This window comes from Aristolochia californica, unplaced genomic scaffold (assembly GCF_029961685.1).
Source record: "Aristolochia californica isolate CCGP_79_NKW_82.1479 unplaced genomic scaffold, dmAriCali1.0.hap1 SCAF_13, whole genome shotgun sequence".
Taxonomy (NCBI): Eukaryota; Viridiplantae; Streptophyta; class Magnoliopsida; order Piperales; family Aristolochiaceae; genus Aristolochia; species Aristolochia californica.
The window spans coordinates 483,161-499,358 of NW_027181804.1; the positions used below are offsets into that span (position 1 = coordinate 483,161).

General features: G+C 36.3%; 2 protein-coding genes and 1 non-coding gene across 4 annotated transcripts; 2 read left to right on the plus strand and 1 right to left on the minus strand.

Annotated features, from left to right (window-relative positions):
- Positions 1-2,599: 2,599 nt before the first annotated feature.
- Positions 2,600-3,781, plus strand: LOC137949107 (universal stress protein A-like protein). The gene is made up of 4 exons (XM_068795381.1): positions 2,600-2,833; positions 2,963-3,069; positions 3,172-3,299; positions 3,602-3,781. Exons 1-4 carry the CDS (start codon positions 2,662-2,664, stop codon positions 3,678-3,680), a joined length of 486 nt encoding a protein of 161 aa, XP_068651482.1. The 5' UTR covers positions 2,600-2,661; the 3' UTR covers positions 3,681-3,781.
- Positions 3,782-7,495: 3,714 nt separating this feature from the next.
- TRNAN-GUU (transfer RNA asparagine (anticodon GUU)) lies at positions 7,496-7,569 on the minus strand. The gene has a single exon. It is a non-coding gene; the product is annotated as a tRNA-Asn (tRNA).
- Positions 7,570-11,118: 3,549 nt separating this feature from the next.
- LOC137948912 (uncharacterized) lies at positions 11,119-15,739 on the plus strand. 2 transcript variants are annotated; one of them, XR_011111670.1, is made up of 8 exons: positions 11,119-11,581; positions 11,898-12,209; positions 12,381-12,539; positions 12,661-12,822; positions 12,902-13,018; positions 13,125-13,229; positions 13,339-14,154; positions 15,613-15,739. XR_011111670.1 is itself a non-coding variant. In XM_068795127.1 (7 exons), exons 1-7 carry the CDS (start codon positions 11,222-11,224, stop codon positions 14,050-14,052), a joined length of 1,929 nt encoding a protein of 642 aa, XP_068651228.1. In that variant the 5' UTR covers positions 11,119-11,221; the 3' UTR covers positions 14,053-14,247. The 2 variants fall into 2 exon arrangements, 1 of the variants encoding a protein (XP_068651228.1); XM_068795127.1 differs by lacking the exon at positions 15,613-15,739 and having other exon boundaries at positions 13,339-14,247.
- Positions 15,740-16,198: the final 459 nt, after the last annotated feature.

Below are 16,198 nucleotides of genomic sequence, written 5' to 3' on the forward strand. Positions count from 1 at the left end.
AGATCAAAAAGGCAAAGCAGCTGCTGCGAGAGTCTGCAAGTTTGCGTTTCAAAACCACTGGCAGAAGACTTTTCCTAGTAGTAACAGGTCGCCATTTCTGAAGTAGACCCTTTGCATTCTTTCCCCGGAGATCCCAACCGTTGGTACGAGGATCGCCGAGAAGGCGATTAGGGCCCATCAACTGGGCGGTAGCTTTACGAACTAATAGTCCACAAAATGGGACCCATATACCCTTATTGTAATTTTGTTCAAGATGATTTCTGAAGTTCTAGAAATTTCTTCCTTCTGTGATTTGATACTGTAAAATTAACGAAGGAAGTAAAGCATATAAATGATTGATCCATCTTTCTTTTCGACTCTTTTCAGGATCCAATGGAGCCCACGATCTACATGGAATTCGGACCAAAATTCCGACAAAGATCCGAATGCGAATAGAGCTCCGAGTATAGGAATAAAACGACTTACATAAACGTGATGTTACCTAATGTTACATATTGTCATCCGAAATATACGAGATATTTTGCAATAGAACCCATGGACAAAAAAGTAAAATGATAATTAAATTATTATTATTTCTAAAAAAAGAGGATTTGATCATTATCTTATTTTTATTAACTATTTTTTTAAATAATAATGATCAAATTCTCATATTATCTTTTCTAAGGGTTCGAAATTAACCTTTACCCTTTCTTGACAAGCTTAGTCTAAGGGTGTCTATGTGGCCAATGGTGTGGGTGTAACCTAGAAATTTACGCGTATACGCATAACCCGAAACATTAAATATATTTAGATGTATTAAATTAAATTTTAGGCATTCTAATACATTAATACTATATTAATATGTATCAAAGATTTTTATTATATTAAGTTGTTTAAATGACTTTAAGCAAATTTTTAAATTAAAATATGCGATCAACCAACTTAAGGATTTGTAGTAGTTAGTCTTTTGGAACTCACGATAAAAAAACACTCAAAATATTAAGTTTTTTCTCGTCTTTTTAGTTTACGAGAGAGTTGCCTAAATCCAAAATTTGAAAGTATTCAACTAAATCACAATGGGTTGATCCTGATTTGATAATTAATTTCATACCCGATTTGAATATTATGTTATTTATTAAATTAATGAATGTGATATTGAGTTCTATTGTAACGACCATTCGTTGTTTGTTATCCTTGATTTTTAATAAATCAGTCGTTCCATCAGTACAACAATGATTGAGAACAATAAGATATTTGCTTTCGATATTTTAAATTTATATTACTCTTCATTGCAATAAATCGATAAATAAAATATTATTATTTTGTATCGTGAATAATAATCAATATTAATTATTAATTGTCATAATTCTCGAATACAATCACATGGACCACGTTTAGTTATTTTGTGGTTGAAAATGTTAATAAATAGTTTTATTAGTACTTTTAAAGTACTGACTGTTAAATCATTTTATTATTATTATTTGAATGTTTATCTAAATATGGTTTAACACTCTTGTACTCTAAAAGTACTAGTGAATTCATTCATTAATATTTTAAACTACATAATAATAATCATAATAATAATAATAATAATAATAATAATATTATTGTAATATATGATAGTGTGCAAGAGTCTATTTTTTATGCTTTTAGACAAATTTGATCGAGCAAATAATATTTTTAAAGGTTTAATTTTTATTAGGTGCACAAACTAATGATCGAGAACCAAGTGGCTTGTATCAGTTCAAATGCCTTCAGGCAAACTTGATCGGTCATATAATATTTTTAAAGGTTTATTTTTTATTGGGCACACAAACTAATGATCGAAAACTATTTACATGATACTAATTATAATTTTTCTAATTAAGGTTTTAAATAGGTAAATTTTCTAACAAATGTTGTTATTTATGTATATTGAAATTCACTGGCAAACGTTCTATAAATTATAGACAAGTTTTAAATAACTATTTAAATAATTCATTTTGATTAAATATCTTATAAGTTACCTACTAAATTTAGTTTATATTTATTCGCAATAAGGTTGTTGGACTGGGATTGGACCTATCTTTAAAATCCGGATTGGGTCAGTCCAATTTCGTCCAACACCTATGACCCGACCCTACCCAGCCTGTGAAAGTCCCGACTAACCGGCAGGGTGGGAAAACCCTCGTTACAAGTCAAGACTCGCCGAACTAACCATTTAAAAAACGAATCGACTCACGTTAGTTTCACATCGGACAAATCGCAAACCCGTACATCATAACGCGTAAGTATCTTCTGTCGTCACTCGTGCACCGCCACGCGGGGCCTCCAACTCGTGTAACCGTCATTCCAGCTTGCGTTACACGTGTCACTCTGACGCTTAAAGGCCGCCATGCATGCACATTGTGGATATGTCGCTTTATGGGACTAGTGAAGTGACCACAAAACCTCTTTGGTGTTTTTCTTGCTCACTTATCAACGGCTAAGATTTGTTTATGTAAAAGATCAAGCCGTGAAATGTCGCTGGAAAGTCTGTTAGTGGGCCCCACTAAGTGGGCAATATCGTCCAATAATGCTATATAAAAATTCCGACTCCTGGAGTTTCAGACCATGGAGACGACCCTGGACCCGACCTCTACCGCTCCGGCCTCACCGCCGCCGACTTCCGGCAGGGTAGAGACGGCGGTGAAGAGAAGCACAATGAAGGCTCTGGTAGCGATCGATGACAGCGAGGGAAGTCTGTACGCTCTCCAATGGGTCCTTGACAACCTCTTCAACACTGGCGAATCCCCATCTCCTAATCAGTCTGGAACCCTCGTCCTCCTCCATGTCCAGCAGCTCTTCCAACACTTTATTTATCCATCGGGTCCTGGTATTATTCCTCATCTCTCTCGATCTTTACACTTCCATCCGTTTTCTCTTCAATGCAAAATGTACAGTGAGAAGCTTTAATCGAGCATTTCTGTAATCCAAAGTTTTTAATTCCTTTTTCTGAAACCAGTCGTCTACGCGACCACTGCGATGGTGGACACAATGAAGAAGGCATTGGAGGAGAATTCCGCGAGAGTTATTGCTCGAGCAATAGAGCTTATTTACAAAAGCAGGCCTGTGAGTCATTACTTACCCTTTTAATTATTCACTCATGGCTTCCGAGTTCTCAGTGATCTGTAGGCGTTATTTGTTTTACTGAATCAATTTACTTGAAATTAGTGTGTGCAGGTTAAACTGGAGTCTCTGATAGTGCACGGAGATCCAAAGGAGATGATTTGCGAAGTCGCAGACAAGATCCAGCCCGACGTTGTCGTCGTCGGCAGCCGTGGTCTCGGCAAAATCAAGAGGTGATCTTTCAATTCCTAGTCTCCCCAATTCAATATCTGATTTTCAATGTTTTTTTACTCCTGTGGAACAAATTACTGAATCACCAATAAACTCAAAACCGAAACAAACCCAGCTGTTTAAGCATGAATATCGGATCTAGTTTTGTTTCACTTCGATCGACAAGAGAACTGTTCAGGGAAAATTAATTAACGAGTTTGGAAACTGAAACTGGGTTTGTTTCATATTTGATTTGAGAATCGGGAGAAGCTTCAGTTCCCTTCAGTTCTTTGATGGATTTATTTTATACATGCATGAACTGCAGGGCGTTTCTGGGCAGCGTGAGTGATTACTGTGCACACCATGTACATTGCCCTGTGCTCATCGTGAAGCCGCCGAAATGAAGCCATCACAGAGAAAGCAATCAAGATCTAAGGATACATATACAGAAACCGATGATAAAGATGTCTTGCTCCGTGATGATATATATGAAATAAGCTTTGGATACTATACAGAAACGAGTTTGATCAGTACAGATCGAAATCGATAGTCTGAACAGAGAGTTTTCACTAACCCAGTGAGTCGGCGGCTCGGATTCTCACTATCCGATCCGTATTGTCGGTCGGTATGTTACGTTAAAAATTTCGAAAACTAGAAGCTTAGAATTAAGAGAGTACAGTTGAATCCTCTGCAGGAGACATATCAATCTGAGGCATATCACGTATCAGTATGAGGTAACTTCTGATAATTGTACTTGAACAAATAATTGTACTCGGTTGAATGAACAAGACAACGTTGTGCCAGTCATAGGAATAACAGAAGATAATGGCGGATTTCTGGAAGAGAACTGAGCGCATTTTTTTCTGGTCAAGCGGGAGAAGCGTGAGGGACCATCCCTCTCTCTCTCTCTCTATTCTGACCTGTTCTTTCTCTCGCAGACTTGTGTTCTTGAGCTGAAAGCACTGAGATTAAGGTAGACGATGAACGTGGAGTTGGATGAATTATTACGAATGTAAAAGAGAATTTTATAGGTTCAAGAGGAGACCGGTCCGAGAGAAGGGGGGGTTTTGATTCACCCTCGAGTCTCTTCCACTCCTTTTTTTAGCTCGAGTCAAGAGTGAACTCAATTATGTTCGTTTGGAGTCTTCACGAGTCACGAACTCATTTAAGGGCGACTTGATTCAACTTCTGAGTCCAGCCGGCCCGAGTTTTAAAGTGATTCCACCGAAGTTGATTGTTGTAAGCTGGGAATCTTCACCATGGACACGTAAGGATCCAGATCAGTGAATTCATTAATTGATATATCTCATTTTTAATTAAAACATAATAATTATTATCCATTTTTTCACTCTTTGTTCCAGTTAAAAAGTCTAATGTTAATTATTTAGATATATAATATAAATTATCCAATATCCTTGCTAGAAAATTTAATATTAATTATTTAGATTTACCATATCAATTATCAAATATCCTTGTTATGCGCTGAAGAGAAGTAAAAGTGAATTTGAATGTACTATCACTTATCCAAAATCGTTAGTCCAAAAGAAAGTGAAAATGAAAGTGAATGACTTATGTAATTCATTTTTACTCGCTCTCATGTAAAATGAGTGAAAGTGAAATCCGAGGGTTCAGTCTCTTGATGCTCTCTACATCCCTTTCTCTCAACGTTCTGTGTTTTGTTTCCCATTCTTGATGCTCTTCTCTATGCTTCTCTTTCAACACTCATTTTGCAGTCGATTGGTGAGCTTCGAAGCCTTCCTCTTGCCCTCTCGTCGTGTTGCTTCTCTCTTGCTTGGGTGTTGTTCTTCATCCACCGCTACTCCACCTTGCCCTAACTCTTGGCCTCGGAGGGTTCGTCCTTAAACTCACCGTTGTTTAGCCCTGCCTTTTCTCTTGACCTCACCACTGTTCCCCTCCCTCTCGCTTGACCTCTTGTCGTTGTTCAGGTTCGCTCTATTGCTTCCCTCTCCTCTCGTTGCCCACTTTCTCAAAACTGAACCCCAGCATGAATAATTTTAATTTATTGTAATTATTTATTAATTTATACTACACTAAAATATATCTTAATTTATTAATAAAATATCTTATTTATCTACTTATTTATTATATTCATGATTTTTAATATTATATTAAATTACTAATTTAAGAGTGATAATTAATATATAGTAAACGTAACAATTTGATAAAGACATTATAAAAATACACATTTTTGTTTAAGTATTATTTATTTTATAATTAAATAAATTAATAATTTTATTTTAACTTGTAATTATTGTATTAATTTAGACTAAAATTAAAATTATTTTTTAAAAACAAATACCTAATTAAATTATTTATTATATTAATGACTTTTAATATTATAATATTTTACTAATTTAAGAGTGATAATTAAGATATTCTAAAAGTTATAATTTATAGACATTATAAACATAAATATGTTTGTTTAGGTGTATTATGTTTTATAATTAATTAAATTAATTATTTATTTTAAAATTTGAAATTATTTAGTTTTCTTTGTTAAATATAATTGGAAAATTATATTTTGCACACTAACACAATTAAGTATTTTATTTTACTTTTCATTGAGCAAACTAATACAAAAAAATAATTCACTTTCACTTTCACTTTCACTTTCACTAGCACTAGTTCGTTCACTTTCAATTGGAAAATGCACTAACGGCTCCCCCTTATTATACAATTTATATTAAATTACATTATCTTGTAAGAGTGATAATTACATTATTTAGGGTGATTACGCTAATCCCCTGCATGGCCTTTACGTGTCTTTCCTCTAAGCTTCTGCATGGCAGCTCACGAGAGCAGAGTAGCCAACCTGCTTTTTAGTTGACCGAATTACCCTTCACATTGAACAAATAGCCAATATTTTACCTCTTCGTCTCCATTACTAATTTACTTAGCCATCACACTCACGAAGGACATGCAGGCACAGTCCTAAATATAAGGGTATTTCTCCGTTCACAGTTGAGCGTCCGAGTCGTCGTCTTTCTCACGAAAATAGACCCGACCGATCTTCCGACGGTCGCAATCCCCTCTGTAGAGTTTGTTGTCGAGGTTGCTGTTTCCTCCTCAAAGAAGCAGATGAAGGCGATCGTCGACAGCGACGCAAGTCTCCACGCCCTCAAATGGACTGTCGACCATCTCAAGACGTCTCCGGCGACGGGGGGAAGACCCTTGTCATCCTCCACGACCAGAAACCGCTCCGCCACCATCTTTACCACACTGACGCTCGTACATCTCTTCCTCTCCTTCTATCGTCTTCGTTGATTTTCATGTACATCTTTAAAGCTCGAACCTCTACGAGATTTTTGTCCTACAGTACTCACCGCTCCCTCGTCTGATGTGATGCAAGCGGGTACGAAAGCGCTTGAAGAAAACTCCGCCAGAATCATCGCCCGTGCCATGGAAGTCTGCAGAGGTATGTCGGTGAGTTCTACGTTCTGTCCTCTGTTTTTCTCTTCCCATAAGCTAAATCTTCACCTGGATTTCGATACGACGAAGTTTGAACGCAAAACTGTACTACTGGGTTAATTAATCCGCAGGCGACGGTTGAAGCCATGGTTGTGGATGGAGAGCCGAAGGAAACGATTTGTGATGTTGCGGAGAAGATCCATCCAGACCTTGTTGTAGTGGGCAGCCGTGGCCAAAATCAAGAGGTGATCATCATCTTCGGGAGTTAAATATTGCTTCTTTCAGTTTCTATCATCGTTCGGTCGATCAAAGTCGGTCTTCCATATATTAACAAAAAGCTTGATGATTGAATGAGGAGTAGTTTCAACTTGGTCTTCGGAAGTGCTCCCTGTGCTTCATACTGAATATCATTCCATGTGTGTTAATGGCTGCAGGGCATTTCTGGGCAGCGTGAACCATCTCCATTGCCGTGTCCTGATCGTGAAGCCAACCAAGTGAAGATACTGTTGCAGATGAAGCAAGACAAAGGCTTAATGAGGGATTACAGCATGTGAATAGGGATGAAGGGGATCTCCACACAGAGTACCAAAACCGATCACAGAAAAAAAAAGAAAAAAAAGAGAGGAAGATGATGTGCATGGGACAGATATATATGTACTCTATGGGTCTGTAGATGAATAAAAAGCAATCGTTTCAGTATCAAATATGAGTTATTGAATGGAGCTCTAGCTAGAGCAAGTAGGGAGCACTTCCAAGCCAAGTAAATTTGTTAAAAAATACAAGAGGCAAGCGCTAGAGGAAGGGCTTGAACCTTCGACCTTGTGGTTAACAGCCACACGCTCTAACCAACTGAGCTACTCCAGCCCTTGCTTTATTAGAAGAAAAGTTTTAAATAGGGAATTTTACCAAAATACCGGTTTTAAACAACTTATTTATGAAAATAACGAAGACCACAAATTATTTACAAAACTACCGAACTTTGACCGGTCCACCGTATATGTGGACAGTCAAAGGTGACACGTAAGCTTTGACTGTTTACGTGTCGCTCCATCATCAGTAGATGAACACATAGACTGCCACGTCATTATTATTGACACGTCATTCGCCATGTCATGATAAAATTTTGAATAAATTTAAAAAAAATTAAAAAATCACATACACTTTTTATTACCTTATATCTAAAATAAAATATTATTTAAAAAAATTAATAAACAATTAAAAAATTAACTCTTACTTATTTAACACCATTTAATATCAATTAAAATATTTATTAATTAAAAAAATTATCGTTATACTTTTTATTTCTTCATATTTTACAAAATAAAATAAAATAAGTAAATTAATTAGATTTAAAATATTTATAAATTAAAAAAATACAAAAAAAATATTTTAGAGTTTAAAAATACTTTATTTGTATATTTTATCACCTTATTTACGAAATAATAATATTTACAAATTTTAAATATTTATAAATTTAAAAAATCTTACTCTTAAGTCTTACCCATATATTATCGATTTAAAATATTTAAAATTTTTAAAAAAATACAAAAAAACTATTTTAGAGTTTAAAAATATAATTTATTTGTATATTTTTATCACCTTATTTATAAAATAATATTTAGAAATTTTAAATATTTATAAATAAAAATAATCTAACTCTTACCCATTTACTATGGATTTAAAATATTTATAAATATTTTTTTTATTTTTAAGTCTTACCCATATATTATCTATTTAAAATATTTATAAATAGAAAAAAATTTACTCTTAAATCTTACCCATATATTATCCATTTAAAATATTTATAAATTAAAAAAAATATACAAAAAAAATTGTTTTAGATTTTAAAAATATAATTTATTTGTATACTTTTTATCACCTTATTTACAAAATAATAAATTATTAAAAAATATATTATTTAATTAAAAATCTTACAAAACTTTACAATAATTTTAATTTGGCAAAAATTTTATTAACATAAAATCAGAAATTAAACAGTAAATCACATAAAAATCAATACAGTAATTAAACACCTAAATTTAAATTAATATTATAATTAAATAAAATAATTCTATTCAATTAACAAAAAGGGGAAGGGAAAGAACATCGGCGGCGAGAGGATGAACAGAGGGTTGAGCGGAGGGCGTCGAGGGCGAGGCCGAGCGGCGGCAACAGGGGCGAGGTCGAGGCCGAGGCAGAGCAGCAGCCGCAGGCGAGCGGCGGTAGCGGGGACGAGGCCGAGGCAGAGCAGCGGCCGCAAGCGATTTTCTCCTCCACGATTTTCTCCTCGCCTCTCGTCTCGGCTGCTCTCCTCTCGTCGCTCGCCTTCTGCCGCCTCCCCTGCTGCCGCTCACCTCCCCTGTTGCCGCTCGCCTCCCCTGTTGCCGCCGCTCGGCCTCGGCCGCTCGCCTGCGGCCTCTGCTCTGCCTCGGCCTCGACCTCGCCCCTATTGCCGCCGCTCGGCCTCGCCCTCGACGCCCTCCGCTCAACCACTCTCTCTTCGTCTCAGCCTTATCATTCGTTCTTTTTCTCCGTTCCCCTCTGTTCATCCTCTCGCCGCCGACGTTCTTTCCCTTCCCCTTTCCTCTCGCCGCCGACGCTCTTTCCCTTCCCCTTTGTTCGTCCCGGCCATTCTCTCAAAACCTTGGGGTGATTTTTTAGGGTTTTTGTTAATTGGATAGAATTATTGTATTTAATTATAATATTAATTTGAATTTAGGTGTTTAATTACTGTATTGATTTTTATGTGATTTACTGTTTAATTTCTGATTTTATGTTAATAAAATTTTTGCCAAATTAAAATTATTGTAAAGTTTTGTAAGATTTTTAATTAAATAATATATTTTTTAATAATTTATTATTTTGTAAATAAGGTGATAAAAGTATACAAATAAATTATATTTTTAAAATCTAAAACAATTTTTTTGTATATTTTTTTTAATTTATAAATATTTTAAATGGATAATATATGGGTAAGATTTAAGAGTAAATTTTTTTCTATTTATAAATATTTTAAATAGATAATATACGGGCAAGACTTAAAAATAAAAAAAATTATTTATAAATATTTTAAATCCATAGTAAATGGGTAAGAGTTAGATTATTTTTATTTATAAATATTTAAAATTTCTAAATATTATTTTATAAATAAGGTGATAAAAATATACAAATAAATTATATTTTTAAACTCTAAAATAGTTTTTTTGTATTTTTTTAAAAATTTTAAATATTTTAAATCGATAATATATGGGTAAGACTTAAGAGTAAGATTTTTTAAATTTATAAATATTTAAAATTTGTAAATATTATTATTTCGTAAATAAGGTGATAAAAATATACAAATAAATTGTATTTTTAACTCTAAAATATTTTTTTTGTATTTTTTAATTTATAAATATTTTAAATCTAATTAATTTACTTATTTTATTTTATTTTGTAAAATATGAAGAAATAAAAAGTATAACGATAATTTTTTTAATTAATAAATATTTTAATTGATATTAAATGGTGTTAAATAAGTAAGAGTTAATTTTTTAATTGTTTATTATTTTTTAAATAATTTTTTATTTTAGATATAAGGTAATAAAAAGTGTATGTGATTTTTTAATTTTTTTAAATTTATTCAAAATTTTATCATGTAATGACGTGGCAAATGACGTGTCAATAATAATGACGTGGCAGTCTATGTGTTCATCTACAGCATCGCTCTGATGATGGAGCGACACGTAAGCAGTCAAAGCTTACGTGTCACCTTTGACTGTCCACATATACAGTGGACCGGTCAAAGTTCGGTAGTTTTGTAAATAATTTGTGGTCTTCGTTATTTTCATAAATAAATTGTTTAAAACCGGTATTTTGGTAAAATTCCCTTTTAAATAATATAAACAGTATATTAGTGTGTAGTCTACTACGCCCTGATTTGGATCTTAATATGGACAAATTAGTGTGAACTTGGGATTTGTCGAAACAAAATACGTGTTTACGGTTTAGGATTTAGGGTTTAATGTTAGGGTTTAGGGTTCAATGGTGCATCAGTATAAAACTAATTTATATTAACAAAATACAATAAAAAGCCAATCTGACCTGTTTTGTGGGTTGATATGTCCGAGAATCATACACCCATGGCCATTAGTAGTGGGCTTTTAAAATTGTTGTACCCAGATTTGATCCAATTCTAAGCCTAGTCTGATGCGATTCATCATGGGCTATAAATGGGCCATGTGTGGCGACTTATCCATTCCAGCCCCAGGCCCTTACTGGGTAAAAACGCCTAAGAGAAGCTCAGAAAGGGGCTTAATTGGAATAATAGGATTACGAGGGGGTCTAAACTATAATTTCATATCTGCGGTACGTGCTACGAAACGGCCGTTTAGGGTTCCTGGTTTGATTGTGTCTGTCAACTGATGATGTGGCTCTACTTCTTTAGGAGGTTTTGATTTTTTTTTACCCCTTCCTGTTTGATTTTCTTCCGCAAATTGTTTTTCCGATCGTCTTCTCTTCTTTTCATGCTGTGGGGATGGTGAGGAAGGGAAAATCTGTGGCCAAGTTCGATCAGGACGGCGAAGCACGACAAAAATCTGTGATTTTGCTGAGCAGCAGCGACGAAGGCGAGGCGAACGGGGATCTCAGTCTCGAGCTCGTGAATAGGGCGAGAGAGCGCGAGGCGAAGAGGAAGAGGGACGAGGATCTGGTCGAACTCGAGAGGAGAAAGAGCCAAACATCGGGTGTTTTGGTTAATCTGTCTTCGTCTTCGTCGGATGAGGTTGAAGTCGTTGAGGATAGGAGATGTGCTCCAGCTATGGTGTCGGCCTCGGTGCCGAGAAAGAAAAGGAAATCGAAGAAGAAAAAGAAAAAAGTTGAAGACAAAGAAAACCAAGTAAGTTCGTTTACTTATCTTTTATTTCGTTACTGTGATGCATGCTTTTTTCAGTTTTATCTTGCTGAATGGCTTTGTTCAGCGTTGTTTGGCGCTGCTATGTGGACATTGACGATCCTTCTCACTATTCCTAAGAGCTGAAATACATCACAATGGAAGCAAAGGGAGAATATGTCAAGTTTGCAATAGAGCCTTAGACTTTTTTTTATACATTATATGCTTTTTATCCTAAGCCCGAAAGATCTCCCTCTTAGACAAATTGGAAAGTGAACATTGTTCAAATTCTAATAACAAGATCTCCACTCGCTGGATGCAGGTAAATGCTGTGAAGTTGGGAGAGCCTTCACCAACAGTGGAAGCTGTTGGATCAGAAACTGCCAAAGTGGTTAATAGTGTTGTAAAACGCATAGAGCCTTTAGCAAGATCAGAAGTTGTAAATGGTGAATTCGCTGGAGAACTGTCAAATTGTGGGAAGGCAGAAGAATCTTCATTCTCAGTAGAAGTTGTGGGCTCAGGGGTGAATATGACAAATAATAGTGTAAAGGCAGAAGCAGGCTCTCCTGTAGTTGATATCACGGATGCAGAAGGAGCTGGGATACTGGACAATTCTGTCCTCAGGAAGCTCCTTGTACGTTTCGCCACTGATAAACCTGTTTGTGTTTCTTTATTCTGTTATGTAAAGGAAAAAACATGACTTTGAGGAATGTTTGACCTTATAGATTAAAGGTGTTAAATGGAAGTCTCTGGAAGAGACTCCTTTTGTTCAGTTTTATACTTTATTTTTTTTTATTTTCTTCAGCGTGGCCCAAGATACTTTGATCCTCCTGAGAGCCATCTAGATACGTGCTTTAATTGTGGCAAGGAAGGGCACACTGCAGCAAACTGTACATCGGAGAGGCGGAAGAAGCCTTGCTTTGTTTGTGGGAATCATGGGCACACTGCTAAGCACTGCACACAGGTTTGCATAATTGTTATCATTACATGAATTCATACAGAATTGTAGTAGCAAGAAATTCTTTGTCGGCTCACATAGTTTTATAGTCGGTAGGCTGTTATAACATATGCTTGGTATCTTCCAGGGACAGGATTGTTTTATCTGCAAAAGAAGAGGCCATTTTGCTAAAAACTGTCCTGAGAAAGGACAAGGAGGGTTCCAGAATTCAAAAATCTGTCTTCTTTGTGGAGATTCAGGACATGATATGTTAACATGTAAAAATGATTATGCACCTGAGGATCTAAAGGTAGGCAGAATCAGCGTATAACAACACCTGAGGACTAACATATTTTGGCTTCAAATTTTGATCCTTTTCACTTGGGCAGGACATTAAGTGTTACATTTGCAGAAACTATGGCCATCTCTGTTGTGCTGATATAGTCGATACTGATTGTGTGGAAGTTTCTTGTTACAACTGTGGTCAGTCAGGCCATTCTGGATCAGTAAGTCATTATTACGTGTTTGCCTGTTCAAGTGGCTGATATGAGGTCTCCTTCTCAGCTAGTGAAGTTAATCAATCCTCATTCGCTGAAAAAATAATTTACCTAGGGATGTGCAAAGCTGCGGGGAGAAACCAGTGGGACTGCTGCTTTCACCTGCTTCAAATGTGGAGAAGAAGGACACTTTGCAAGGGGTTGCACAAAATCTGCCAAGGTACTTTCTTCAACAAATTTCATGCACCATTTGTGTTTGTTTACCAACTTTCCAACTTGGGAAACTGCAGCACTGAATGAATAGCGTTCTACTAATGTGTTCTTGGCAGTCTGTTTGGACGTTAGGAGAAACGTCTACTCCGGCTAAGAAGTTCAGAAAGGAAGTAGAAACAGGTTCAAAATCTGTGCCTCCTGAGATGGGCAAAGCCCACAAAAAGAAAATGAAGCAACATGAAGAAAGAAAGAGCATGAGTGCAGGGAAGAAGCCTAAGTCGAGGGGTGGGTGGGTCAATGATGATCCAGGAGATCTACCTTACAGTAGGAGTCCCAAAAAACGTAGGCAAAGGGGTGACTGGATTCCTGATGATATAGATGATCTCCCCAGCAGCATGAGTCCCAGGAAACCCAAGCCAAGGGGTGGTTGGATTCCTGATGATCCAGTTGATTCACCTTATCAAAGAAAGAAGAAAGGAAACAGTTGGCACTCTCCAACCCCTGCCAGATGGGCCCAGAAGACTCCCACTTCGGCAAGTCAAGGTAATAGTTGGCACTCTCCACCCCCAGCCAGATGGGCCCAGAAGACTCCCTCTTCGGCCACTCAAGGAAATAGTCGGCGCTCTCCAAACCCAGCCAAATGGGCCCAGAACACTCCCACTTCGGTGACTCATGACTGGCGTTCAAGATCGTTATCTTCTTATAAGTGGCAGAAAATTCCGTCAGGAAGTTCTGGTTCACAAGGCTGGACAAAGCCATCACCTCATTGTTTTACAGCTTCAAGATTTGGTAGCAATGCCACCAGTATACATGGGAGAGGCTATGAGTGATACAGATGATGTTTGCTTTAATTATTTATGGAATGCCATGTTTTAATGCCAGAAGCCTGACTCTTCACCCACGCTTCAGAAGTCTCAGATATGTCAAAGCAGGTAAAAGAAAAATACTGCTTTGAATTCCTACATTTGCCTTTCAAAAAAAGAGAGTACTAATTGTTATTAAATTTACTGTATTGTTACCCCAAATTCTCCTCTTCCTTAAATTCCAAAGCATTTCTCATCAGAAATATTTAAACAAACGCTTCTGTGGTACTCACTATAGCCCCTTCAGTATTAAAAAAAAAACAAACAAAAAAAACTATAGTGCCACCCAGTTGAAGGATAAATAAACTTACATGTGTTTCCTTCCTCTATTGATGGTTTTCAAGTAAATTCTGCACCTCTAATACCTCTTAAATACTACTATAAGCACTATCCTTGCTTCTGGAGTCCTTTGGGATTATTTGTAGGAAATTTATATTTGTAAATATCTTCAGGTAAGGCTGGTATTATGTGCATTCTACTGCATTTTTGCATATCATTCTCAGCAGTCAATTGTCTACTTTTTGTTGACTTTGAACCCTTATAACTGGCATGACTTGAACCTCAGCCTTCATAATATGAATTCCCCTTACGGCCATGGAGCTGAAGGCATAATCCTCCATCATGTTTATTTTTCCTCCTCTCTCTCTCTCTCTCTCTCTCTCTCTCTCTCTCTCTCTCTCTCTCTCTGTGAGTGTGTAATACATTATAATAAACTTTTTATATATTGTTTTTCATTTCTGTATTGTATTCCCATGTCTTAGGTGGGTGTAGACCCTAGAGAAAATAGTTTAAATGAGGGAAGAGAGTGATAAGTTCATGTCAGGGTGATCTATAAATCTAGTGTATCCACTTTTGTGTTAGCGCGAGCTTATTGAAGGTGCAATGAGAGGCAAGAGTTGGAGTAGGCATTATTGGTGGAGAAGAAGCAATAAATTGGGGTTTAACAGGGCCAATGTAGCGAGCAGCTTCCGAAATTCCATTGGATATCCATAAAGTTGATCATAATTCTGTAATTCAACTCAAAAAGGTTGAGATGAGAGGTGGCACATGACCCCCCATTTAACTGGAACTTCCTGTAGTGAATCACACCCTTTTGTTGAATTATTCTCTCTTATCAATGCTTTAAAGAAACAAAAGCAGACCCTGAATTTTCCTTCTCACACCACGCAGAGTAGATTACCAGCATTGCCTGTGTTAACATTCTCATTATGCATGTGTCAATGCATAGATCTGGTTGTTATACATGTGGGAGCTTGAAAAATATTTCTTGAGAGATTGCTTCAAACGGAAAAGCAGGAAGCCCTATTTTTTAAAATTTAAGCCAGCCAGAGAATAACTTCAAATGATTTCATCTCTACTTGCGACCTTCGGGAATCCATTAAGCACCATACTTTCTTTGGTCATCTCTGAGCCTCACTTTCAAGTGATCTTGTTTCCATTTTCCCTGTTCTCTACCCTGTTTAATTTCTCTGTCATCTTGCATCTCGAGAGTAAATGATTGACTTTGGGTAGTTGGTGTTTCAACAGGTCTATGAGACGAGTGAAGCGCAACCCACCAGTCAAAATAAATATTTTGACTTCCTAGTGCAATTTCTTTGGAATTGCTTCTGTACAATGGACACAAGTTAATATAGTATTCATTCGTTTCTCAGGTAAATGCTTCTAAAGCAAGTTTGCAAGAATGCCATACGAATGTTAACCAGTTTTTGTCGAGTAGTTCACATTCTGCAAGTACCTGATTAACAGTTTTTCAGTAACATCAGCACCAATTAAAAATAGGAGCTTGAATGAGTCAGCGCTTGCAATATGGAAGCAGCAGCATATCATGTGAAAGCTCAAACTCGATACGAGAGTGAAACCCGAATTTCAGGCCTTAACGCCGCTGCTGATGGATGGGAATTACAACTTTTTAAAAAAAAATTTAGTACGACTTCAAATATGGTTGCTGAGGCGAGTCTCACATCCTTTCGACAAACGTTTGTAGATTTTCATTGGTTAAGCCAATCAATGTCATTATAATGGCTGGCGGCAGTAAGGAAAGACAGCCTATTACGCACATTAAGTTCCAGCTGAAATTGACAAACAGATATCACATACCATCGACTCGTATCTT